The following is a 27,413-nucleotide window of genomic DNA, read 5'->3' as shown; positions in this document are numbered from 1 at the left end:
ACACTCTGGATTTCTACACAAGCCCTGATCTTTCTCTGCAGCTCAATACTGTGCCACAGCCTGGTGTAGGAGCCCACATGTCAAAAAGGTTGATACCGTGATCACCAACTGTCTCCGGACAATAACCGGCTGCCTGAAGCCCACCCCTGTGACCTACCTGCCAGTCCTTTCAGGAATTGCCCCGGCTGGACTTTGACTAGAGGCTGCTACCATCAACCTTGTCAGGAAAGCCCAGACACACAGATGGCATATCCTGCATGACACAACCGTTAAATCAGCGCCTCCACACAGACTCAAGTCCCGCCACCCCTACAACAAGGCAGCACAACAGATGCTCCACTCCATCCCGGAGGACTTGTCAACTAGTGCATGGCTGGTGGCATCCTGGAAGCAGAAGTGGGAGTCGGCTGGGCCATCATGTATGCACGTATGCATTCAGGCCCCGGGAGATGGTGTTGAAGGAGAACATCTACCATGCCGGTAATGGACCCTGCTGAACTGCCTGCGAACCGGAGTCGGCTGCTTCAAGTCATCTTTGAAGAAATGGGGCTTGGCAGACAGCGCAGCATGCGAATGTGGCGAGCCAGGTCAGACTCCCGAACATATTACCACCACCTGTCCTCTGTTCAAACCACCGTCAGAGATTGGCCTTTCCCAAGTGAGACCAGAGATGAGGGAATGGCTGAAGGACACTGAGTTGGACATCTGAAGATGATACACGAAAAAAGAAGAAGTTCATCTGGAGGTTCTCCGTGAGAGAAGCTTGCTAGTTCTTGGGACAGTTCTTAAAAGTGTTTTTTTTCTCTATCAGAGATGAATTTGATCAAACTTTCTGGAGGAGGACCAAAAACATCAACATGTCTGTGCGTAAACATCAAGAGGTTTGTCGAGTCAGGTCTCGAGGCTTTTAAGTGCACGATGAGGTTGTAATTGATACTGATATGAAAGCGAAGCTTATTTAACCCGTGGACTCCTGAACCATGGAAATCGATTGAAAGCCTCTATCCCTGGTGCCTGTGTACATAGAGGGTTAAGATGAGGGCTACACGACACCTCACTGGAGATATGTCATGTACCAGCCTGCTATAAATCCTCCACATCATCCCTGTCCCAAAGAAGTCAAGGACCACAGGACTTAATGATTACAGAGCCGTCGCCCTGACCTCTGTGGTGATGAAGTCTTTTGAACGCCTTGTGCTTTTCCACCTCAAATCCATCCCAGACCTCTCCTGGACCCCCTGCAGTTCGCCTACAGAGCCAACAGGTCTGTAGAAGATGCAGTAAACTTTGCCCTCCACTTCATCCTCCAGCACCTGGACTCCTCAGGAACCTACGCCAGGATCTTGTTTGAGTATTTCAGCTCTGCCTTCAACACAATCATCCCGGCTCTTCTGCAGGACAAGCTCTCCCAGCTGAATGTGCCTGACTCCACCTGCAGGTGGATCACAGACTTCCTGTCTGACAGGAAGCAGCACATGAAGCTGGGAAAACACTTCTATGACTCCCTGACCAACAGCACCGGTTCCCCTCAAGGCTGCGTTCTTTTTCCTGTGCTGTTCTCCCTGTTCACCAACAGCTGCACCTCCTGCCACCAGTCTGTCGAGCTCCTGAAGTTTGCGGATGACACCACCCTCATTAGACTCATCTCTGGTGGGGATGAGTTTGCCTACAGGTGGGAACTTGACCATCTGGTGACTTGGTGCAGCCAGAACAACCTGGAGCTCAACGCTGTGAAGACAGTGGAGAGGGTTGTGGACTTCAGGAAGAACACAGCCCCACTCACCCCCATCATCCTGTGTGACTCCCCAGTCGACACAGTGGAGTCCTGGCACTTCCTGGGAACCATCATCTCCCAGGACCTCAAGTGGGAGCTGAACATCAGCTCCATCATCAAGAAAGCTCAGCAGAGGGCGTACTTCCTGCAGCAGCTGAGGAAGTTCAACCTGCCTGAGACGATGATGGTGCATTTCTACCCGTCCACCATCGAGTCCATCCTCACCTCCCCCATTACCATCTGGTATGCTGCTGCAACCACCAAGGACAAGGGTAGACTGCAGCGTGTCATTGCCTGCAATCTACCATCTATCCAGGACCTGTACACCTCAAGGACCCTGAGGCGTGCAAGTAAGATTGTGGCTGACCCCTCCCACCCCGGTCACAAACTGTTTGAAACACTTCCCTCTGGCAGGAGGCTGCGGTCCAACAAGGCCAAAACCTCTCATCACAAGAACATTTTCTTCCTGTCTGCAATTGGCCTCATCAACAAGGTCCGGTACCCCCACTGAAACGGACCCTCACGCCTTGTCAATGCGTTACATGCACATTCTTCATTCTTCTGGATTATTATCCGTCCACATTGCACATACTGTTATACTTTATACTCTGAACAATTGCAAATTGCTACACAAACTGTACAGCTCTTTATTAAAAATAAAAACAGCCTTTAAATATTCTTATTTATTTTACATATTGTTTTCCTGTTGTTCTACTTCTTTTTTTTTTTTTATATATACATATGTAGAAAATATATAATGTCCCTTGTGCAATAACTTGATGAGTAGTATGTGACGCAGATATGTCCAGTCTCAATAGCTGACAGTATAGTATCAAGGGAAATGGAGAAATCTTCATATACTTTGTTCTTCATTGTAAGCGTGTCGGGGCACATCCCAGGGGCCTCACACCGTCACTCTCACTGTCTAAATATAGTAGCGTGATTGAGTACCTGCACTATGGGGCCACAGTTGGTCAGGATTGCCGTGGGGTTCACATGTCGATCAGTGTAACCGAAAGTGGTTAACCGAAGGGTATAATTAATCTACAACCAACCACTGACCGCTTGTGTATATATATGCCCACGGCCCACTCAAAATAGACCGGTGGCCGAGTTTGGGACCGGCATTGAAATAGGCCCATCATTTCCTATATGCTCGTTGTCATATATGTGGGGCAGCAAAGCATGAGATGAAGTTGGATCAAAGGACAACAGGTTCCCTGTGTGGCTGCACTGTGCTCAGCATCATCAGCATGGGAGACACGTAGGGATCTTCTCACACACACACACACACACACACCCCCCTCCGCAAATCCAACCTCTCAAAAGCCAAAACAATCCCCCTCTCTCTCTCTCAGCCACCCTAAATAAATTATTCCCACACTCACACACACACACACACACAAAAGAAAACCCATCACGGACCCTCCGGCCACACACACACACACACACACACACACACATATATAGTATGGAAGATGGAGACAAGGAAAAGGAGGCTCGCTCGCACGGATCGCTTCAGAATCAGGACAGTTTCCACTGTGACAAGCAACCGCCATCACTTTTGTCACACTTGTGAATCGAAACTTTTTATTTTATTATCATTATTCTGATCCTTCTGCTTCTTCTTCTTATTATTATTATTATTACTATTATTATAACTATTATTATTATTTGTATTATTATTATTTGTATTATTATTATTATTATTAATAATAATAATAATAATAATAATAATAATAAGCACATATTATTATTGTTATTATTATTATTATTAATAATAATAATAATAATAATAATAATAATCAATTAATTCGTTCATTCATTACAACTAATGTAATTATTATTATAATAATTGGGAATGTGAAGCTTGACGGTTGCAATGGGCTCTAACGAGGATTGCAGAGAAATAGCTAAAATATACGAAATGCGCAGGAATTAGAGAAAGTAATGGAGAAAAGAGGGTCGAGGTTCCACACAAGATGGTTGTGGGATTTCCTGTGGCAGCTTTTCACCGAACAACACTTCCAAGCCATCTTATAACCCAATAGCGCCGAGCGACATTCACGGTCAAAGCGAGTGATCTCCCAGAGACGCCGGCTTTCTCCGGCAACGTGACGTCGGCTTCACGTTCCCTTATAATAATGCAACATAATGATAATGAAAGAAATATGGATTCAATACTTCATTGCCACAGGAAAAAAATTTCAACTAAAATACAAGAACCCAGAACGAAAATGTCCACGAACGGCATCGATTTCTTACCGTGAGATTCGTGTGAGTTTAAGATACGCTCGCAGGCTGGATGGGCGCACAGAAGGCAGGGAGGGGGCGCATGGGGCGGGTGTACACGCACACACGCAAGCACGCACACACGTTATAGTATTATTAGTAGTAGGAGTAGAAGTAGTAGTAGTAGTAGTAGTAGTAGAAGGAGAAGTAAAACTATTAACATCAGTTTTCTGGTAATGATAATAATTACATTGAGTGAAAAAAAAACCCCACTTTTAAAACAAGATGAGTTGGGATTATGTAGATTTAAAACAGCGCTATACATATATGGAGCATATTTCACCCACATCGGTGCTACAATAAGATGCAATGTGATTTAGTGCATTGCATGCAATGGGCAGAAGAACATTCCACTGAGTGTGAGTGTGTGTGTGTGTGTGTGTGCGTGTGTGTGTGTGCGTGTGTGTGTCTGGGTGTTCTATGGAGCAGTGGTTCTCAACGTGGGGTCCGGGTCCCCACAGGGGTCGTCGTTCAAGAGGCTCCAGGGGATCCCCAGCAAATAGATTCATTCTTCGACTTCACCATTATTTAATTTAAGACATAAGCATCATTCGAGATTCGAGAATGTATATTGATGACAAGATGACAGGAAACCTCAAAAAGGACAGGACCAGGACAACCTAAAAAAATAAACAATTAAAAATGTAGTCGGTCGCTTTTGTCCTGAAATAAACAAACAAACAAACAAATAAGTAAATAAATACATACATAACATTACATTAAAAAAACAACTGCGATATAAACTGGAAATATGTATACTTAAATAAATGTTTATATACACATTTATTCAAGTATACAAAAAAAAAAAATATATATATATTATGCAACCTCAGTAATCTCTTCTTTTTTTACCTGTGCTGTCAGCATGATGGGCATAAAACAAAGAGTATTTGTATGTTATTGCATCTAGGACAGAGTTGATCTGCAAGATGAGTTTAACTTCTCAACCTGCAATGCCACTCTTTATTCATTATTTAATCATCAAGAACCGCTGCAATAACTATGTCCTGTGAGCGACCTGTAGAATGACAAGAGCACAGTTTTTGGTTATAGAGAACCATCAAACCCCCTCTTTGGAGAACTATTTATCATGTTTGGGTCTATAAACAACTGAACACTACTCCAAGAGGGGGAGAATCACCACGGGTGAAACAAATAAACATAGAACTAAACAACATTTACACAAAAACATAAACATTGGACGACAACACGTATTGAAAAAGTTATTAAGGTCCAGGCAAACTGGAACTACACCGTGTTCCAAATGATTATGCAAATTTGATTTAAGTGTCATAAACATTACATTTTTTGTTTTTCAATTAAACTCATGGATGGTATTGTGTCTCAGGGCCCTTTGGATCACTGAAATCAATCTCAGACACCTGTGATAATTAGTTTGCCAGGTGAGCCCAATTAAAGGAAAACTACTTAAGAAGGACATTCCACATTATTAAGCAGGCCACAGGTTTCAAGCAATATGGGAAAGAAAAAGGATCTCTCTGCTGCCGAAAAGCGTCAAATTGTGCAATGCCTTGGACAAGGTATGAGAACATTAGATATTTCACAAAACCTTAAGCGTGATCGTCGTACTGTGAAGAGATTTGTGGCTGATTCAGAGCACAGACGGGTTCGTGCAGATAAAGGCATAATGAGGAAGGTTTCTGACAGACAAATTCATCAGATTAAGAGAGCAGCTGCTAAAATGCCATTACAAAGCAGCAAACAGGTATTTGAAGCTGCTGGTGCCTCTGGAGTCCCGCGAACCTCAAAGTGTAGGATCCTCCGCCACCCCTAACCAATGCTCACAAGCAGAGACGGTTGCAGTGGGCCCAGAAATACATGAACACAAATTTTCAAACAGTAACTGATATCAGTTATTTACTGATGAGTGCCGTGCAACCCTGCATGGTCCAGATGGATGGAGTAGTGGATGGTTGGTGGATGGCCACCATGTCCCAACAAGGCTGCGACGTCAGCAAGGAGGTGGCGGAGTCATGTTTTGGGCCGGAATCATGGGGATGGAGCTGGTAGGCTCCCTGAAGGTGTGAAAATGACCTCTGCAAAGTATATAGAGTTTCTGACTGAGCACTTTCTTCCATGGTACAAAAAGAAGAACCGTGCCTTCCTTAGCAAAATCATCTTCGTGCATGACAATGCACCATCTCATGCTGCAAAGAATACCTCTGTGTCATTGGCTGCTATGGGTATAAAAGGAGAGAAACCCATGGTTCTACTAATTGTTATTATTTTATTTATATTACATGACAGTTGTATTTTCAAAACCTGTGCCCTTTACACCGCACAACCAACAGAAATGGCTGCCAAACTGTGTCCCGTACAGCGCACAACCGACAGTAATGGCTCTCTCTCTCTTATCTATTTTTTTAATTATCAATTTTAACAACACCAGACATTTATCACTTATCCTCAACACTTCAACTAGGAGGAAACAATACTCTATAACATTTTGTATTCAATAATGTCGACCTATTATTGAATAACATAAAAAATATATTTATAAAAAAAATAAAGATAAACAAACAAACAACCCACGATCCTCTTGATCGATACCATATTGGCCACTTCCACAGTCCTCTAGACCGATTATCCACTACACCTTCTTAGTTGCGCCGCACGCAAACAGGCTATACGTCTATGTGAGGGGTGGGATTTCTGAGTTAACAAAGAAGGTTACTCAGAGCTATTTTCTAACAAACAATAGCTTCTCCTTCGATCTTCTCTGATCGGTTAAATATCTCAGTTAGTCCTCACCTTAATTTGTTCGGAATTTCATGTTGTCTCCGCTGGATCTGCCAGTCATGTCCAGACGACTCCTTCTCGGATGTCTTTACGGTCGGTTCCTGCCTGCCGTTGTGCACACAACCTGGGCATGAAGAGGTCCAACAGAGCCAAGCAGAAATCCTGTTTGACGCCAAAACTGTGAAAGAAATTCTTCCACAAAGATCAGTGAGGTTAATCTGCCCGCTACAAGAATATTCAAGATATTTAGTCTGCAGAATAAAGAGAAAGATTCAGTGCTGCTCCAAAGCAGTGTTCCGATCAATCTGATATCATTTATGAAGACAGTAGGCTTTATACAAAAAACAGGGTGTGGCTTGGGTCAGAAGTCACTTACAATCCCAATCTTCTCTTTACATAAACTCTGGGGGGTTCCTGGGGAAACAGAGACAAATGTTTTAAAACCCCACTCTGGTGGTAGAGGCCATTGTCCTCTTTCAAAATAGTTGATCGTATGCATTTTTCTCTCACAGGCCTCCATCCTCCCCTGACCTCAACCCTATTGAGAACCTTTGGAGCATCCTCAAGAAAAAGATCTATGAGGGTGGGAGGCAGTTTGCATCAAAACAGCAGCACTGGGAGGCTATTCTGACATACTGCAAAGAAATTCAAGCAGAAACTCTCCTAAAAATCACAAGTTCAATGGATGCAGGAATTGTGAAGGTGATATCAAAGAAGGGGTCCTATGTTAACATGTAACTTGGCCTGTTAAGATGCTTTTCACTTCAGTTCAACGGTTGATGACTGGAAATTATACTGACTGTCATTTGCATCGACTATTTAGGAAAATCAGAGAAAAATGTAATTTGCATAATAATTTGGAACGCAGTGTACAATCGGGCACGTGGCAGATGGAGACAAGGAGAAGGAGGCTCGCACGCACGCACGGATTACTTCCTGTCATGGTTATGGCAGTAAATTAGGGAGGAAAGGAGAGGAATGCAACCAGGAGGGTGCTGGGGTGCATTTGAAGTGTGCGTGTGTGTGTGTGAGGTGTCCGCCGGTAAGTGTTCAGGACTTACCCCAATTGGTTCCTGTGTATAAGGTTGGAATTATGTTGTGGTGCCTCCAAGCAGCGGAAAGGGCCCCAAAGCCGAACTCCGCAGCTGCGAAGATACCCCACAGCTGCAGGAAAGCCCAGAGAACCCTGCCCTGCAGCCACAGAAGACCCCTGGGCCCCCAGAGAAGCCGGAGGGCCGCGGAGCAACCCCCACGCCCAGCCCCAAGGAGCATAACCCAGTCCCAGGGAGCAGGAGGAGCCCCACACCCCAGGGGCGCACACATACAACCCAACCCCAAGTGCAGGCACAAGACCCAGCCGCAGGCACAGAACCCGGGCCACGGGCGCCAGGCATGGACCGCAGGCCTGGATCCAGGCCCCACACCGACAGACCGACACCACGCCCCAACCGCCCGCCCCGGAGATGAGCTGGCGGGACAACCATGCCCACCGAAGCGCCGTGCAAGGGCGAGGTCGCCCCACCGCAGCCGACTAGACGCCCCAACCGGCTGCGAGCGCCATCCATGTAGCAGAGTGTGCTCAGCGCAGGCCACCCGGATGTTAGCCCCCCCCCCCCCCCGCGCCGACGCCAGCAGGCCGCCGGATTTATGGGCCCTCCACCACCCTGGCACCTGGGGTACCCGCCACAGAGAAGCCGTGCAGCGGGAGCAAAGGCAGAGAGCCGACCCCCGCACCCCAACCCACACCCAAAACAGCAAGCAGGCCCCCAGGGGCCCTGGAAGGCACCCGCTCCAAGCCAACACATGGGACCCCAGCTGCAGGTACTTCTCAGGAGCACCACCCCCCTCAAGTATAAAATTATGGGAGTTTTGTCAGTGATAAAAGAAGCCTATATTTCATTAAACAAATCAACCTTATTTTTGGATATTGCCAATAGTTTTTCCGTTGAGATGTTTTCTATTAATAAATGTAACCATTGGGATGGAGTGAGATTATCTCTGTTTTTCCAATTTAGTTAATATTTATTACTTGGCAATTGTTAAGGCGATCAAAACGGGTTGGTGGTGTTTAAGTGGTGGGTCAACTGAGGGGAGGTCACGAGGAGACATATAGTCAGGGAGACTGGAATGCTGCGACCCAGAAGGGTTGATAGCTTCTTGGTGATGTTGGTCCAGAATGCTAGGATAGGTGGGCAGAGCCAGAAGGCATGAAAGTAGTCATCTCTGGTATCAAGGGAAAAGTGAGAGCAAACATCTTTATCCACAAAACCCATTTTGAACATTTTGTGTTCTGTGATATGAGCTCTGTGCAGAATCTTATATTGGATTAGTTGCATTTTGGAGTTGCGGGTTATAGAAAAATATCGGTCGGAACAGCAAGTTCTCTCTCCCATTCCATGATAGGTAAAGATAAAGTGTCATCTGTTTTTAATAAAAGTTTGTATATTGTATATGTTTAATCATTGGAGGTGGTTGTAGGATGCTGTTCCTCAATTTCATTTTAACTTTTATACCTTTGAGTTAAGGTTGGGAATGATATAAGCAAATTGTTTACAAAAATGTGTTCCAGATGAGTAATTCCTTGTCTTTTCAAGACCTGAAGATCATAGGTCTGTTTTTAAACCAGAAAATCTGGGTTGTGCCAGATTGGCGTGAATTTGTTTGGAGATAGCGTGACCACTGCGTTTGATGAACTTCACCAGGCTGAGAGTTGTTGCGATGAATGGATCTTTAAAGCAATTATGTTTCCTTATTGATTCAGTAAGGAATGGAAGATCAGATAATGCTAACTCCGGACATTCTGTTTGCTTAATGTCTCACCATCCATGGCCCTTTGTTGCTCTGGTTGTAACAATTTTATTATACATTGAAGATGGTTCGCTTAATACTAGTATCTCAAGTTTGGGGCTGCTAGGCCTCAAGTCTTTTTTTTCCTGTCGTGTTGCTAGTTTAATTCTCGGTTCTTGTATTTCCAATAAAATGTATTGACTATTGAGTCTAGAGTATTAAACCAATGTTATGTGGTTACACTGGGGTCATTGAAAAATAGTTTATTTTTGGTAGTATATTCATTTTTTCTGCTGCTATCCTACCAATCACAACATTGTAGACACTAATCAAATGAGATCTGTGATTTCTTTATTATTATTTTACAACCCATTGGCAATTGAAGAGCACTCAAGTTCTGTAAAACAACTTATTTTTTCTTTTTTTCAAACAAAACAGACATTTACATAAATATCTGTCCAAAGACTTTCCATAGAGTGGGCTGCTGGGAAGAGAGCAACAGAAGTGCGATACCTACTCTTATTCCGTCCAACTTCCATTCCATAATTGTCAGTTAAAAGAAGAGACCCCCATAGGAATAGGCATATTCAGTTTAGTTATAAAAAGACTTATGACATTATGCTGAATTAGGACTAACAACAAGGGTGTGAAATAGTTTTCGTTTGACCATTCAAGAAATGAACAAAAAAAATATGTTGCCCTGCAAAAGAGGGCGCTGAATATACACTACTGAGAACAGCACGCAGGTCTGTTACTCCAACCCCAGGATGGGGAAAAGAAACGGATACAAAAATGTTCTCTTGCTCATTAAAATGCACATAATATGAGCCTTTTGGGAGTCAATAAATAAATATGGTTTTCCGGTATTGGAGATTTTTTTTTACCTTTTAAAAAGGAGGATTGGGGCAAACATGGATGGAGGTTTGGTTAGTTGTAGGTTGGAAACTAGGTCAGTTCATGTAACGTGGCTCAGTGAGGGGAAAATACAGTATACAAGCTGTTCATCCCAACCCGTCCTGGACACCAAAATGAACTGACAATACATTACACCATAAAAAGCACATTGAAGCAGCTGAAGAGATGATGAACCGCTGATTGGCGATGGTGTGCGCTCTGTCCATCAACGGAAGTAGGAAATCCCTTTGTTGACACTTGGCTCTGACGGCTTCGTACTTTGTATAGCAGCTAATGGCTCCGACAAGAGTTGTAGTACACTTCCCTACCATACGGATTTCGCACATCTTTGTATATGCACACACGTCTTGTACACCTGTAGATGAGTTTTTCCCCACTGTGATTTTCAAAACTGTGCCTGTGATTTTTTTTTTTTTGTAATCCCCCAAAAAATTATGAAATCTAAATTTGCTCATGATGGATCAAAATTGCAAGGCTGTACTAATGCATTAGTTCCGGCCAGGATAGCAGCTCCTTATTCATCAGAACAAGTTTCATACTGGATGTGAGTATTACAAATTCGTAGGCCATAATAATAATAATAATAATAATAATAATAATAACAATTATGTTTTGTGACGTCTCTAGTGGTTTGGAAACACTACTGTAGAGGGATAATGAGTGTCACATGTGTAAGAGTCAAGTTAAATCAGATGCCCCAAACAGGCACTTTTAAGAGCTAGATTCATCCACACACACACTTCTCTCACAGGTTTTCTAAATCACACAAAGAAAATCTCAAATCACCGCAAGGCTTCCGAAACATATTTTGAGCGCGGACCAGCTGCTAGAGACAATGGACGAGTTCCATAATTGGCACTTAAGTACCAAGGAACTAATCCATCAAGGCTTCTCTACGTAAGCGGTATACGGATGCAATTTTGCCATTTCTCGCCATTTACAAGCACGGAAGATGACATTTTTACATTCCTTGACCCCCACCACCCCCCCCCCCTCTCTCTCTCTTCCACGAAAACAATTCTCTTCCAACTGCACTTGCTGTCGTTACTGTAGCTCCTTCATCCTGTTGAGGGCGGACCCCGCCTGGAACCACTGGATCTGAGTGTCGTTGAAGGTGTGATTGAGCTGCAGACTCTCCTCGCTGCCGTCACTGTGCTTCAGTACAGCTAACAGGGGCTGGAGAGACAGCGAGGTAGTTATTTATAGATATGAGTATTACATTAGTAATGAGACATGAGAACGAGCTAATAAGGATAGATAGCGATAAAGGGCACATGCTGCTTTAAAATATAAACATATCCTTCTAAACATTAACGTAAAGGTTCCTTTAATGATAAGAAAAGGACATGATACTTTTACCCTGTGTGTACAAGCCTTTAGTTCTATTTTTGGCTCAGCTATTGAACGCTACTGAATTTTTCCATCATATCAAATATTTAAAAAATGGTCAACATATAATAAAATAGTACAATGTCATGCTCACTACGAATCCAGAATGAATTGTTAAATTATTTAATCCTATGATAACAATAACATCATAAAATGAAAATAAATCAGGATAAAGCGTGCTAATAATCAAGTGAGAAATGAGAATAGGCTAAATATTTCCAACATTGGCAGATGCCAGTCCAATAACTTGGAATATTACAAGAACATTTTTTGTTTGTTTTTTCCTTGCCTCTTATATACCTTATGCAAAAATGATTTATTTATTTTTGTTTCTACTGTTTTTCTATTTAGTCATACATTTTTTTTTTAATAACTGTATTGATATTCCCAACTATTTTTTATCTATTTAATAGATTTATTTTTCAAAATATCATTCTAAATAATTATTTTTTAATCTGTATTTAATTAGTTGTTGGTTTTTTTTGGGGGGTATTTATTATTCTCTTATTGTCAATGCTATTTTCTTTTTATCTCTGCCCTGGGCACGGGAGGGGTGGAGCAATGGGGATCATGTACATTTCTTACCAAACAAATAAATAAATAAATACATTTAATGAGACACCCTTGAATTTCAAATGAGTTGGTAAGAGTAGGAATTGTACCTTTCCTGGAACGAAGCCCTTCAGTCCCCGGATGGAGATCTTGTCATCGGGGCGGATCTTGTCGTAGTCCGCCGGGTCGTTAAAGGTGAGCGGGAGTAGACCCTGCTTCTTCAGGTTCGTCTCTGATCGCAGCGGGAATGCAAAGGGCAGTTGAGCACATTTTGAATAAGCTTTTGCCATAAAGTACCAATTATAAGCGCTGACGTTCATAAACAGAAATTGACGCTATGGATGATCAAATTGTTTCATTCACATTTTTCTCCATATTTCAAAGTCGACATGGATGGCAGATACTGTATTGTAGGGCTGCCCCCGACAAAAGATTTTCCGAGACGACTATTAGTAGTCAGTTGAAGCCATTAGTCGACTAATCGACACACGTTTATGATATTAATTTCATTATTTAAATACATGTTTTTGGGGCATCAGAAAATGGTTTGCGTTCCAGGGCTGAGAAAGAATGTTATAACTAACATTGTGTTACAATACAGATCAATACAAAACCTAATAACCAGCCTTTAAAATGCAGTTACTCCTCACTTAATGACCTACCTGCTTAACGACTGTTCAGACTTACGACCAGCTCTCACTATATAGCTACACTATCTACTGTACACACTACACATATCATCTCACATCACCGTTCTCAGTCTCAGCCTCGTTCCCGCAGTCTGTCAGTATTCACTTCACTAGTGTTCACAATGAGATATATATAATTCTTCTTAATTTCCACTGAAATGTGGCGTACAGTGATAGTCTTCCTAGTGTTGACGTCCGCTCGTTAGTGACCCCTCGTCGGGCACATCCGGGATCCCGGATATTCTGCATTACAGCGCCCCTCCACCCCGACACTTCCCGGGGCCACAGAACCACTTACTTGCTAGGTCTTCCCTGTCCCTGGCCCCCCGGGACTCGGGCGCCTCTGCCCGCTTTGTTTGGTTATTTAAAATACTATTTCGTTTTTGAAGAACGGGATTAACGGTTTGAAATTGCTCTTATTACATACGCAATATTTTTTATAATATATGCAATATTTTTTCAGACTCTCAGACTAGTTTAAACTTCCATTTAAACGTCAGGGAAATCAGTCGTTAGGAACATCCCTATTCTGAAGACATTCAGAATAGGGATGGGCAAGAGGACTGAACATTTTGTTTATTTATAGTTAACACCAACACAATAACTTATAACCAGCCTTTAAAATATACATGTAATTTACAAGCGCTGCACAGCGCACACCCATGAAGCGAGCTGTCTGTAAATTACTGGCAGAAGCTACTCATCAAAAGCTGTAATTATTCTTCTGAATGTGCCGGAACAACCAGCAAGGAGGCTGAAAATTTACTTTTGTTGAAATTTATTTCAAATTAAAAGCCCTCTAGCATTTTATGCATGGGTCCAATCATAAAGACTTTAAGGTTAATTTTGACAAGGCGCAGGCTCCCAAATGGAGTTGTTTTTTTCCTGTGACCTGTGTTTCCTGTGTTTTCCAAACGACCAATGAAAAACTTTTAGTCTTTGGTTCTCATTGACAAGACAACACTAAAGTCAACTAGTAGTAAAGTATGTTATATCGCATAAGTAAGTATTGTATTTATTTTAATCACAAATTGTTTCCCAAACTTGTGAAACACAGATTTTTGCCACTTGCCACCGTAACCTGAAACAGGCTTCAGAACTTTAGCACCAGAACTCTGGAAGTAAAACTACAGTGATGACAATAAATGAAGTTTGTTCTACATTATGCGGTCTTAGCTACGCACTTTTTGCACTCAAAAACATGGCCATTTTACCGTGGATCCTGGCGAAACTCTTGACGATGATAGCGCGGCCTCCTAGATGCCGTGGCTCCAGGGCAGCGTGCTCCCTGCTGGAGCCCTCGCCGTAGTTGTCATCTCCGACCACCACCCACGACAAACCATTGGCCTACTCAAAACACACCCATACGCACACACACACAGAATGGAGTGACCGTCACAACCTATTGACCTCAAACTGGAAATTGGTGGTAGTACTTGACAGCTAAAAAAAACCCACACGCCTCAACCATAAGTAGTAAAAACACAAATTGAGAAAACGGAATTACACCCTTAATCTCTGCGTCACTCTTCTGTGAAGCAAGATACAAATTGCAATTTATGAAATAGTATGATTTAGTTGAATGCGGTTACAACAGTCGGCCGCTAAGGGGCACTTGAAGCACAGTAAGGGCAAAACTAATTGGGGTCAATGGGAGAATTTCACAAAAACCCAACCAAAACTATTTTTGGGAAAATGATGGGCTTCACTCTTATTCTACGAGTGACACCCCAATCATTAGAGAATCTGGGGTCTAAAGGATATTGATATAACAGACTCCAGTGGCCTTTTTACCTACTCGTTCCCGTCCCTTACCTTGTAGTGACGGGCGACGTCCGGCACACCGCCGACATCCCCAGTCAGCATATTCTTGACCTTGTTGATGGCATTGTTGTCGATGTTGACAGCACCGATCAGCATGTTGTTGGAAATGTTGTCGAGGTGACCACGGAACTTCAGCCACGGCCCAGCAGCACTGATGTGGTCTGTGGTGCATTTGCCCTTCACCTGGTGGGACAACAGCGGGGGGGGGGGGGGGTGAAGAAACAGTAAATTAGACCTTTACTAGCCACCGCAGCCAACCAAAGCACTTCACAATTAAAGTCTGTCGTGCACCAGACAATCTTGAAAACGCAGCATTTCTGCCGACCTTGATGAGAACCTGCAGGCCCTCCAAGTCTCCTCCCTGCCACTTGTCGAAGGGCTCCAGCAGCTGCAGCCTGTTGCTCTGTGGGTGCACATCCACCCTGAGGTTGGTGCCTTCGGCAGGGGGGTGCTGGTAGGTATCCTGGCCGGGGTCGAAGTCCTTGGCCGGCAGCTCGTCGCCGTTGGGCGGCTCCAGCTTGAACTTCTCCCCGCTGGGGGCTGTCAGGTAGTCCGTCTCCGGGTTGAAGTTGAGCGTGCCGGCAATAGCCATAGCAGTGACTATCTATGGGGAGGTGGATAGCTTAAAATAAGTTCTATCTAGTTTTGACAGAATACAGTACAACGTACACAAGACAGTGACACAGACAGCACTACTATGCATAGCAAGCATATAATACATTTCTAATCCGACTAACTTCAAGACAGGCATGTATAGATGGCAGCTATCTACTTCATAGAACCAAACTATCATTAACCAATACCAATGCGGCTATTGTTCCTGCGATAAACTATTGTGCTATGTTATGGAAACCCAATTTTCCCCCCCCCAATTAATTCCACGGCTGTGCATCAGCCTACCTCAGGGGAGGTGACGAAGGCGTGCGTGGCGGGGTTGGCGTCGTTCCTGGCGGTGAAGTTCCTGTTGAAGGAGGTCACGATGGTGTTCTTCTCTCCCTTTTTCACGTCACGCCTAAATACCGGAGAGGGACAAATAAGAAAAATAATAAGAATTGAAAAGAATAAATAAAACGTACCTCGATCTATATATGCATCACAATATGAAAATCATCAACATGGTTCTTTACTTTGAAACTATATTTTTACGTTGGATTAAATCAAACACAACTCTACCTGTCCCACTGTCCGATGCAGGGTCCGCAGGCGTTGGCAAGGACGACTCCGCCAACGTCGCTGAGGATCTTTGACTGAAAGGAGACACAAAGCTGAGTTTTAGCCTCTATCCGAATTAACGACAAATAATAACAGGCTTGAACTCAAAGGACCAGTGTGTAACACTTAGTGGAATCTCGCGGAACGGACCTGGCAGAAATAGATTTTAATATTCGTAAGTATGTTTTAATTTGTGTATAATCCCACGAAAAAAATAATCGTGTTTTCGTTACCTGAGAATGAGCCGTTTATATCTACATAGGGAGCCGGTCCTCGCGTTATCGCGAGTTCCGTAGCCACCGTAGGTTCTCCTACACCCTCGGAAGGGGTGAGGGGAGGGGCACTCAGTTGGTTGCAATCTGCAACCTCACTGTTAGATGCCACTCATGCTGCATTTTAGTAATGCATGCATAAATGCATAAAAATGCAGCTTACTATTATTATTTTATTGCAAACTTAAAGCAACACTATGTTTCTTACCTTAAAAACAGCTTAAAAATCATTTTGATGGGACACTGACTTGTAATATGGAGAATGGCACCTCTTTCATTCCCACCCACCCCCTGAACACCTGTTCTTGCACTATGTAACTTTGGTGTTCGGGTAGGAAACCACGGAAAAAGTGTGTTAGGCTTTAAGGAACTACGTCACTAACTTGGTGTTTGGCTGCGGTAATTACATTTATTTTTTACTTGGTAAAAAATCTATTAAAAAAAACCAATAATAATTAATTATAAACTTGCTGGTCAAAATGTCCGGTAATAATGCTCATACAAATCATGGCCGCTCCATCTCCACGGCGGTGCAGAGGAGCCCGGCACCCGCACCTCTGCCAGTGTGCGCCGGCCCTCACTTTCATTGGGCAATGGGGTTTGTGGCACCCTTTGCTTGCGTGTGTGAGCCGAACTGCCAGTGCGAGCACATCTGGTACCTACAAAGGTAGCAGGGGGCCACGCAGGGGAGCCGTGGAGGACTGAGTGCTCGCTGAAGCGGCGAGGGGCGCTGTAACCTTGGTGTACATTATATTTGCGTTCGTACTATAGACTTATTGAAACGTGACTGATAAGGTTCAAATTTGTCTGGTAAAATAAAGTATTTTCGAACACCGGACTAAGTTTTACGACGATGGTGTAAAAGTGCAATTGCACCCAGAAACTGAAAATCCCCAAAAAGTTACATAGTGCTGCTTTAAATTAATGTTACATTACTTACTAAAAGTATCGTCTTTCATAGTTGGGTACCTTCACACTAGCCGGCTATAAAGCATCATATTCATCTCCAAGCAGGTTTGACAATGAATGATTTGGCATTATGGATATTGTTATGCAACTTCCAGAGACTGCATCTATAGAGATCTGTTTCCTAATGGGGACCGATGATCTGTTAACTGAGTGATCAATGGCTTATCACCTGGTTTCCAGTGGCAATAGAAGCCCTTCTTTTATTAATAATTATTTAATTATTAATTATATTATTATACAAGTAAGCCACGACAACACCACGTCCAAATCCTCCATCTGCAAACAGCCCCCATGCAATTAAAGAGGACCTATTATGCTCCTTTTTACACAGGGCAATATACAGTAGGTCTCTGAGGTCCCCAAAACATGTTTTTGAAGTTTTTGGCTGAAAATACCACTCAAATTATGCATACTAGCCATTCTAACATGCCTCTATACCATCCTGCTCCAAAACCGGCTGTTATTTGTGTGTGGTGCCACCCTACTGAGGCCTCTAGTTCTATGAGCCTACTTTAGTCTGGGTTCCATCGTACGAAGTAAGTAAACTTTCACTGATTTCCCCTTATCAGTCCACCAAAATCTGTTTCTGAACAAATTTGAGGCGAGAAATAAGCAATACTGTTGCTGAATCGTTACTCCTATTAGATCTACAAGGCTGAATTTAAAGGTTTGTTCCGACTTTCGTTGCCATGCTCCAAGCTCGTGGGGGACACTGACACTACACCAAGGGATTTTTTTGTTTTATGTAAATTAATAATGAATACATCTATGCCTCCAGCCTATCTACCGTATCCTTTTTGTGTTGAGTTACTTAGATGGGGGGCGGTTCCAATTCTACTGTGGGCCAGCACTGAAAAAGTGAGTTTTTCATATTAGGTCCCCTTTATTAATAAATATAACCTTAAATAAAAAAAATTAAAAAAAATGTTTTTATAAAATTAATCCAAGGTTTTTATTTAGGCCATTTAAGTGCAATATTCCAGAGAAGACTGCATCTATAGGCTCCATAAACTCTGGCAGCCGCAACAGACGTGCAGTTGAATCGGCTCCTCGCCTATGTAACGTGTAGCTTAAATTCTGTCTGAAGCTGGCAAAAAGTTAAAATATTTTGACTTTGCCCTTTGCAAATGCCGTGTACCATTGCTGGTGTTCTGTGCTGGTCTGCCGTCATCCACTAACATGGCTTCCGGTTCGCCATCTACCGTGTTCCATCGAATCTAGATTTATGCTGCATTCAGCAGCAGCATAAATCTTACACACTGGTATTTTAATCCATCTTAATGCATCACTATTTATTGCATGTAAAGCAGACATCGAAATCTGTCTCCAGTCATCCTAAAATCAGATTTAGCGCCCCCCCCCGCCCCCCAAACACATGAGCTGACATTTGTCTTTGCCATTTGTTTCTTCCATTGAATTGTTTTTTTATGGTTATATAATTAACCGGCACTCACATATCCATCCCTCTCGATGGTGGCACGAATCTGCTCTGAGCCGGGCGTGACGGTGAATTGGGCCTTGCACTTTAAGCCCTTGTCCAGAGCCTGCTTCGCCAGAGAGGCAGCCCTGCCCATGTCCTCATAACTGGAGTTTGTGCAACTGCCAATCAGACCTACAAAAGGGAGAGCGGGAAGACTGAACCAGTATGTGGTTTTATATTGAACTTCAATGTATGTTTAAATGAAATGCTTTGACAACCCGTATGTACATATCAAGTCTCACTCACCGACTTTGACCTCCAGGGGCCAGCCATTCTTCTCCGCCACAGCACCAATTTCGGAAACTGGGTGGGCCAGATCAGGGGTAAAGGGTCCATTGATGTGGGGCTTCAGCTGGAGAGAAACATTTATAATTTAAAAAAAAAAAAAAAAAAAAAAAAAAAGGGGGCATGTTGGTAAAGTGATTCTAAGTAAAATTATATTCCAACATAATCAATATTAAGAAGTTGGTCAAAGTTAACGCGTTAATAAAGTGTTAGCGCAATACGTTTTCTTGCACTTAAATGCATTTTGATAATGCAATACAATATGAACAATGTTATAAAGATAATTTTGTACAGGTCGGACTGTCCCTAACTCAGAATTTTGTTTGAATCAGATTTGGCTGTTCAATCGGAATATTCGACGGCGGCGGGGCAGCATCCTGGGGAGGGGCGTGGAGAGGGAGCTCCCTCTCTGACAATGCGCTAGTGACCCGTGCGCCAGCAATGGGGTGCCCAAGATCGGCGCGCCAAAACACTGATTATATTTCAAATGTTGGTTATTTTATTTCACGTCTCGTTATTTCACGGAACTGCGTATGAAACGAAACCATGCTAATGGCAACACTTTCTCCGTGACACTTCCTGATCACCTTTTCCGTGCAAAATGCACAGAAATTAATGTTAATGTGTCTATGAGTCATGCCTGTTCCTCCGTGCCCCGTCATTTTGTAAATGTCTATCTGTTTTATCCTGTTATTACAATGGACACTAATAATAAAAATAAAAAATAACGACTGCTCGACTTGACGAACCTCCGTCAACTGAGAGGTTTCCGACTGACAACTTTCAGGGGGAAGCCCCATAATTTTGTGTTCCTGTTCTCAACAATCAAATCATAGTATGGCTATAACTCAAACTACTTTTATAAATGGAACATTTTAATAAATGAATGGAAAAATCTTTAAGGTCAAATGTATGGCACCAATATCATTCCTCATGATTGATTGAATTCTTATGTTTGACAGCACTACTTGAAACACACACACACGCACACACACACACACACACACACACACACACACACACACACACACACACACACACACACACACACACACACACACACACACACACACACACACACACACACACACACACACACACACACACACACACACACACACACACACACACACACACGCACGCAATATTCTGAAAAGTGAAAAATAGCAGAATGGTGAATTGGGCCCGGGTTTGGAAGGAACAGCTGAGGTAAAAAATAACAGATAACAGTGGAAGACTGACCTCGTCCAGATTGAGCTCAACGACCTCGTCGTATTCACAGCCCTCATCAGGGACCAACAGGTCTGCGTATTTGTCGGCCATGGCAGCGATATCTGAGAGGATAGTACAGAATAGAATATTTGAGGTAAAAAAAAATAAGATTTGATGTCATTCATTGTTTTTCCTTTGTCAGTGGTCAAACAACACATTTGCACCAATGGGCCAAAGCCCTCGACACACCTCCACGACCCGTCTTCTCAAGATATGTCTTCATGCGGTGATTGTAGGGGAATACCGACGTGGTGGCTCCGATCTCCGCCCCCATGTTGCAAATGGTGGCCATTCCTGAAGCCAGAAAGACGTGTCGGCACAACAGACTTGAATATGGTGAGACGACAAACCAATTTCACTCAATTAAAATCTAGCCTTTCAATACACAAACATGAGCCAGATATTCTAGAATTGTTAGAATGACCGTAAGGGTTTGAATTTTGCTAGATTACAGAGAATCCACACTCAGTTTTTATATATTGGTTTCTTTTGGTACAAATGTTTGGAGCTTGGAGGCAATGTTTGGAGCAGGACTTTGTTGATTAGCACATTTGGGGTGGCTTGACAGCCCACATGTTTTATTTTACAGGATTCATTCTGGCATTACAAAATGAAATTCAAGGACTTTGAAGTACTTTTGTAAGCACTATATTTATTTAAAAAATGACTTTTTTCTCAATGTGAATGAATTAAAATATAACCTCTCTCTCTCTCCCTCCCTGTCGCCAATTCACAGGTTGTCCTTCCTTGCACCACTTTTAGTAGGTACTAATCACTGCATACCGGGAACACCCCACAAGACCTGCCGTTTTGGAGATACTCGGACCCAGTTGTCTAGCCATAACGATTTGGCCCTTGTCAAAGTTACTCAGATCCTTACTTGCCCATTTTTCCTGCTTCCAACACATCAACTGACTGTTCAGTTGCTGCATAATATAGCCCACCCCTTGACAGGTGCCACTGGAATGAGATAATCCATGTTCTTTACTTTACCTGTCAGTGGTTTTAATGTTTTGGCTGATCGCTGTATGATCTCACTGTCATATTTCCCACCATGCTGGATTAAATTTTTAATTTCCCCGGCATAATCTTCGTTGTGAAAGCGATTCTGGAAAATGTTAATTACGTTACTATTTGAATGTTTTTTTTACAAGGACTTTTTAAGCACTTCGGCACAAGAGGGCCTATTTTCAAGGTATTCCGGTATTCAAACCTCTGGGGACGAAAATCAAGCACTTCAAGCACCTCAAGGACTTGGTAAGAACCCTGTATTTAAATAAAGTTCATATTAATCAAGGCATTGAAGAAAATAAGACATTATTTGCGAGAGACCAATTGTTTCACTAGACAAAAGGATAAAGTTTCATGGAACTGTATTGACAAACTACTCTATTACTTCTTTGTGAGCGCTAAAGTGACCAAAGTAGGGACGGTAGAATAAGGTGGCCCTCCAACAGCCTCCATTGCGCCTGACTGACCGGTGCAGGAGATGGAGTCCACGCCAGGCCCATGGTACTCCACGATGGCGCCGGTGCCTCCCTTCACCGTCAGGATGCCGGCCACCTTTAGGATGACATCCTTGGGAGAAGTCCAACCAGACAGTCTCCCCGTCAGCTTCACTCCAATGACCTGTTATGAAACCGAGAAGTAGCATGTTGACATTTGCAGTTGATGATTAGTTAGTTGATGTGATTAATTAGACGTCTTTATTTTATGCCCCCATCATAGTATAAGTATAATCCCCCTGGGAGAAACTAGTTCCCTACATTTGACCCACCCTAGTATCCGACATATCTAGGGGTAGTCTAGGGGAGCAGTTAGGTATTAAGTGTCTTGCTCTAGGACACTTCAGCATCCTGCAGGAGGAGCCGGGGATCAAACCGGCAATCCCAAGTCACATTTTATTAATTGTAACATTTCAAAGAATGTCCTTAAAAATTATCCTTATATCTGGATGGAAACGTGATTGTGGAATCGAACGATTTTACAAAGTGACCACAGTCCTACACCAACCTTAGGACACTTGAGCTCCCAGGGGATTCCGGCCATGACATCCACAGCGTCAGCCCCGCCCACTCCGATGCAGATGGCACCCAGGCCGCCACCGTTGGGCGTGTGGGAGTCTGTGCCGATCAGCATCACACCGGGGTAGGCGTAGTTCTCCAGGATGATCTAAAGTGGAAACCAAGTTCATTAGGGTCAGCAAATAAAATCAAATGGGTAATCTGCCGGGCCTAAAATTGAATCTTAAAAGTAGAATTGTAATACCTGGTGGATGATTCCAGAGCCAGGCTTCCAGAAGCCAACTCCGTATTTAGCTCCGGCGCTGGCTAAGAAGTTGTAGACCTCCTGGTTAACTTCCTAGGATGAGAGACAGCGACAATGAAGTTAGAATTAATACAGGGTGGACTTGGGCCGATTTATAATTTAATCATCCATCGCCGATTGACATTAATGACATTTTTAGATTTTTTTATTGCCAGGAAAGATCCGAGCATTGAAAGGATGTAAGTGCAGTTTATCGTGTTCTGAAACTGGAGCGGAGAGGGGCAGAGCAGAGGAGAGGGAGAGGGGGCGGAGGCTCTCCCCCTCTCCGCTCAGAGCTGTCCAGTAATCACTGGTGAACAGGTCTCACTTCCTCCAGTTCTAGGCATTTTGCCGTTCTGGGCAAACGGAGCAGGACAGTGGAGCTGCTGTGCGCACATCGCAGGTGCGCCGAGGTGTGAGGTTTATGAGGTGCTCCTCATGAATATATCTTGCTCAGACAATCTGCTCCCTCGACACCCATTAATTTAAAATTAAAACAAATAGGGGGCCTGATAAGAAGGGCACCTTCTTAAATTAGAATGACAAGATTTGCATATAGAGGGGCAGGTATGTCTGTCTGTCCGTCCGTCCGCCCCCCCCCCCGGCCATACCTGCTGCTCTATATGCAAATCTTGTCATTCTAATATAGCATTATATAATATGATCTGACAGAGAATTTTTTTTTGTTTTGTTGCCTTAGTTTCCTACTTGTATGGAAAATAAAAAAACGTAAGCTTAACTCAGAGAGAGCAGAGGTTTTTTTGTTTCTCCTCCAGACACTGGTGCGTGCCGGCTCCCCGTGCCTGTGTTTTTATTTTGGATCTATTTACTAACTAACTGTAGCTGCTCCAAGAAGTTTCTAATTCAAGGTAAAAGCAGTTACAGTTGTGTGACCAGAACAGCATTTGACAAACTGAGGACGGCGTGACACTGAAAGCCATTAAGCTCTTTAGCATAGTGCAGCCGGTTCAACTGCCAGATTTGATTTTATACACCCAACAGCAATGTTTGGAACAGAAAAACTAAAACCTATTTATCTGAAGGAGTGTCCACATACTTTTGGTCATGCAGTGTATCTACACATCTACCCATGCAACCATATGCGTTAAAGTATCAGAGTATATTCTGACTTCATTTGGAACGGAAGGTTTGACTCCTCACCTTTGCTTTGGCAAGGTCCTCTTCCCCTCCAATCTGGGCCTCAATCAGGTGGTCGCAGTGGATGGTGGAGGGCACCGCCACCTTGGCCAGCCCGCTGCTGATGAACTGCAGCATGGCCATCTGAGCAGTGGCGTCCTGCATGGCCACGCGGTCGGGCCGCAGGCGCAGGTAAGTGCGCCCCCGATCGATGTCCTGGTTGTGGGGGTCATCCAGGTGGCCGTACACAATCTTCTCTGACAGAGTGAGGGGTCGGTTCAGCCTGGAGAGAATGCAGCATGAAATGCCGTAAATGTGAGGGCCATCTTAAAATTACTCAACTTCCAGTTTGTTTGGAAAGGCTTGAGAAACTGTGCGTACCTGTATTTAAAAAAGCTAATTTAGGAGACCGCCTGTGAACCCTTCAATTACATGAACCCTTAAATTACATGTTTCTTTTAAAGCCTTTAACAAGGGTGGAGTCCGTAATTACAGAGAGTATGCAGAAATTTACAGAAACAAAGACAGAATGCATATTTTGATGTGTCTAGGTACCACCTCTTAACACAATACTTGAAATCACAGAGGAACGCACAGTAATTTGGGCCCTGCTAGTCGATCTGATAAAACAGGGATGTTAGACACTCTAGAGTAAACTAAACTCTGTGGTCAAAATCAAATACAGCAAATCAAACACCCAGATAAATGAGTGTTGCATGCAACAGCAATGTGGACTGATGTAAATACCGGGGTAGATAAGATCGGTGCTGACCTTTTGCGTACAACGTCAACATTTGACTGGAACGTCGCATAGTCGACAAATGACGTGGGCTCAAATCGGCTCATAGCCACTTTGGCCTTGGCGCTCATTGCCGCGGACACGTGCAGGCGCCGGGCACCCTGGCCGAGCGCCAGCTGGGGAAGCCGGAACAGAAGGGAAGGAGGAAAGGACGCGTCATGTCATTTAGGCTACAGTACCATTGCATTTGGGTTATGTGGTGAACATAGAAAAGAATGGGGGAATGACAGTGATAACTTCGATTTAGTGATTGTAGACAAAGTAATAATTTAGTAATAACATAATTATAAAAAAACAATATTTCATAAAAATAAAATACTCATCCATCGTTATCGATGCCTGCTTTATTGTATACAATACATATTGATTAAATCCTGTACAGAATGTCCCATCTATATTTATACCACAACCAATATGTTAATTACTATACTGCCACTTAGCCCTCATCATAGCCTTTTAAATTATCCTGTGCACAGAATCACATTTTGTATATCTGTATATTGTTTTAAATAACTGACGAGCGGTGGCTGAAGCTAATCAACTGTCAAGACAGGCAAAAGCCTATAATGAAGACCGTGGTCTATCTGTTATAAGGAGTGGGAGCTGATTGGTGAAACAGCTGAACCCACAACCAACGCTCAGCTGCCTTTCACTGTCAAGATGAGCGGTGCTTTGGACAAGGAGGTGCCGTCACTCACTGTATGTTTTGGGTACAACACTAGCCTTAAACAGGTGTCATCTTTTGTTGTTGTTCTCAATATAAATCAAGCCTTTACAGACGTGAATGGTCCAGTGTTTAAAAGGTACCTTAAGAAAACCTCTTTCTGGATTATAACTGGACTGGAAATTCTGAATTATGATTTTTTTCTGAGTATACTGGACCCCCACTAGACTCTTTAAGGTGGGGGACCCGACCTTATACACACCAGGAAGCATGAATAGCAGAAAAGTACCTTCTTTGACCTTCTGCAGTTGATCTGCAGACTTGAGATTGGTCCTTGGGCAAGACATACCATTATGCTAGTCAGAAAGCTTAATATTAATGAGTGGAAATCTATTGATCTTCATCAAACCTGAGTCGGGTTTTCAGTCCTTCAGACTTTTTCACCAAGTTGAGGTCTACAACGATGCATCTCAACTTCACGGCAGGCCCTTACAACCCATTGTTTGCATATGCTGAAACTGTTATCACTATTATAATGTACTGTCACTGTAATTAGGCATTATGTCCTCTGTTAGAAGGAATGTATGTTTCTGTAAACTGTATGCTGCTGCTTTATGTCTGTTGGAATGTTCCTCCTTTCGGTTTCTCATAAGTGTATTTGACGTTAATATCGCTATAAATTAAAAACACGAAAAAATTGAAAAATGTTGTAAATAACTTGCACTGTTGCATTGGGGACACATTGGGTCGCTTGCCAGTGCCTGTGTAGCACCCTAAACGCCCTAACCTTGTGTTAACCTTGCTGTCCTTTATATAGCCATCGTTAGGGATAAACAAAGCTACAGTCTATATTCCCACAGTCAAAAAGTCAGAATTGTTAATAACCGATAGGTTAAAAAAAACAACCATGTACTTCACCGGTGAAGTACGTGTCAAGCTCGACCCGCGGTTTGCACGGTGAGACCGAGCTGAGGGGCACAGTGACCTGGCTAGGAGGGTAGCGTCCGGTATTCCTCAGCCGTTGGAATTGCTACCCAACCCTCGTAAAACCATAACTTCCGCTCATCCTCTGTCGCATCAGGTAGCTGATTCCGACCCTCAACGGTATACATTCGGGCTCGGGTGAAGCAGGTTTATCTCTTACCTGGAGCCGGGCGATGGTGAGACAGTAGGTTGCCATTTTGTTCACTGACAAAGATGTGTCGCGCAATGATGACGTGGGCTTTTATTCACCCGTGAGCGCGGCTGATCCTAGAAGAGTTAAAAAAATCGCGATTAGCCATTGTACTATATTAATCGCATTCGAGGACATGAAACCACGGCTGATTAGACAAGCACGCTTGGGAATTGTTGGTGGTAAAATATTGATGAAGTACGATCCAGAACAAACGCGAATAGAGATCGACACATTCTGTTCGAATGTATAAACCCGTAAGGATCGAGGTGAGTTCAAAAGTCAGCGTTGCCAGGTCCACGGTTTTCCCGCGGCATGGGGCTACTTTTGAAGCGTTTCCGCGGGTTGAGTTTGTCGTCCGCGGCCTGGGTGAACGTATGGAACGAAGCCGTGCGTAACGGGGACACGGTTCTCCGTGCGTGTGCCGCCCCCGGCCGGCTTTCCGCTGGGTTTGATTGGCCATTACGCTGCTTCGGTCACACAGACCTGGCAACCCTGGTAAAGGTTCAACCCATGAAGGGCTGTTCATTTAGGGACGTAAGTCGTTAAAGGTCCGTTATGCGGAGGAAAGGAATACTCGACGCGTAATTGGAAAACTAATGATATATTGTGTACGTAAACTCGAGACACATAAGAACAAGTCATTGCCATTTGAAAAAAAACATTTGAACTGAGCAAATCTCAGAAAGTCGGAAGGCAAAAGTCAGAATTCCGACTTTGTTCTGAGGAAAAAGTCTGAATTCTGAGATTAATCTCTGAACTTCAATGAGTTTTATCATACGGGTTGGGCAGACCTATGTGTATAGGTGTGTAGACCATATGTGTATTTTTATATTAGTCGTATGACACTTGGACTCATG

The 27,413-nt window shown here is 43.4% G+C and overlaps 1 protein-coding gene across 1 annotated transcript; it reads right to left on the bottom strand.

Annotated features, from left to right (window-relative positions):
- Positions 1-9,942: 9,942 nt before the first annotated feature.
- On the bottom strand, positions 9,943-26,608 carry aco2 (aconitase 2, mitochondrial). Its single transcript, XM_080021953.1, has 17 exons — positions 26,524-26,608; positions 24,689-24,831; positions 23,941-24,199; positions 22,741-22,833; positions 22,486-22,644; positions 21,951-22,101; positions 20,662-20,766; positions 20,443-20,534; positions 19,162-19,267; positions 18,890-19,047; positions 16,156-16,229; positions 15,883-15,994; positions 15,308-15,586; positions 14,974-15,165; positions 14,373-14,505; positions 12,580-12,701; positions 9,943-11,704 (listed from the first exon to the last, which is right to left on the bottom strand). The coding sequence occupies exons 1-17, from the start codon at positions 26,557-26,559 to the stop codon at positions 11,573-11,575; spliced, it is 2,346 nt and encodes a 781-aa protein (XP_079878079.1). The 5' UTR covers positions 26,560-26,608; the 3' UTR covers positions 9,943-11,572.
- Positions 26,609-27,413: the final 805 nt, after the last annotated feature.

This window comes from Zeus faber (genome assembly GCF_960531495.2).
Source record: "Zeus faber genome assembly, chromosome: 20".
NCBI lineage: Eukaryota > Metazoa > Chordata > Actinopteri > Zeiformes > Zeidae > Zeus > Zeus faber.
Note: the sequence above shows the minus strand (reverse complement) of the source record. Positions and strands in the feature narration are given on the sequence as shown.

What these genes read in the sequence shown, in the direction of transcription:
- aco2 (XM_080021953.1), bottom strand. Translation starts at nt 26,559, where the DNA reads ATGGCAACCTACTGTCTCACCATCGCCCGGCTCCAG. An exon ending in TGAGAAGACGGGTCGTGGAG is followed by an intron (nt 20,535 to 20,661) that starts GTGTGTCGAGGG and finishes CTATCCTCTCAG; the next exon opens with ATATCGCTGCCATGGCCGAC. An exon ending in TGCATCGGACAGTGGGACAG is followed by an intron (nt 15,995 to 16,155) that starts GTAGAGTTGTGT and finishes TCCGGTATTTAG; the next exon opens with GCGTGACGTGAAAAAGGGAG.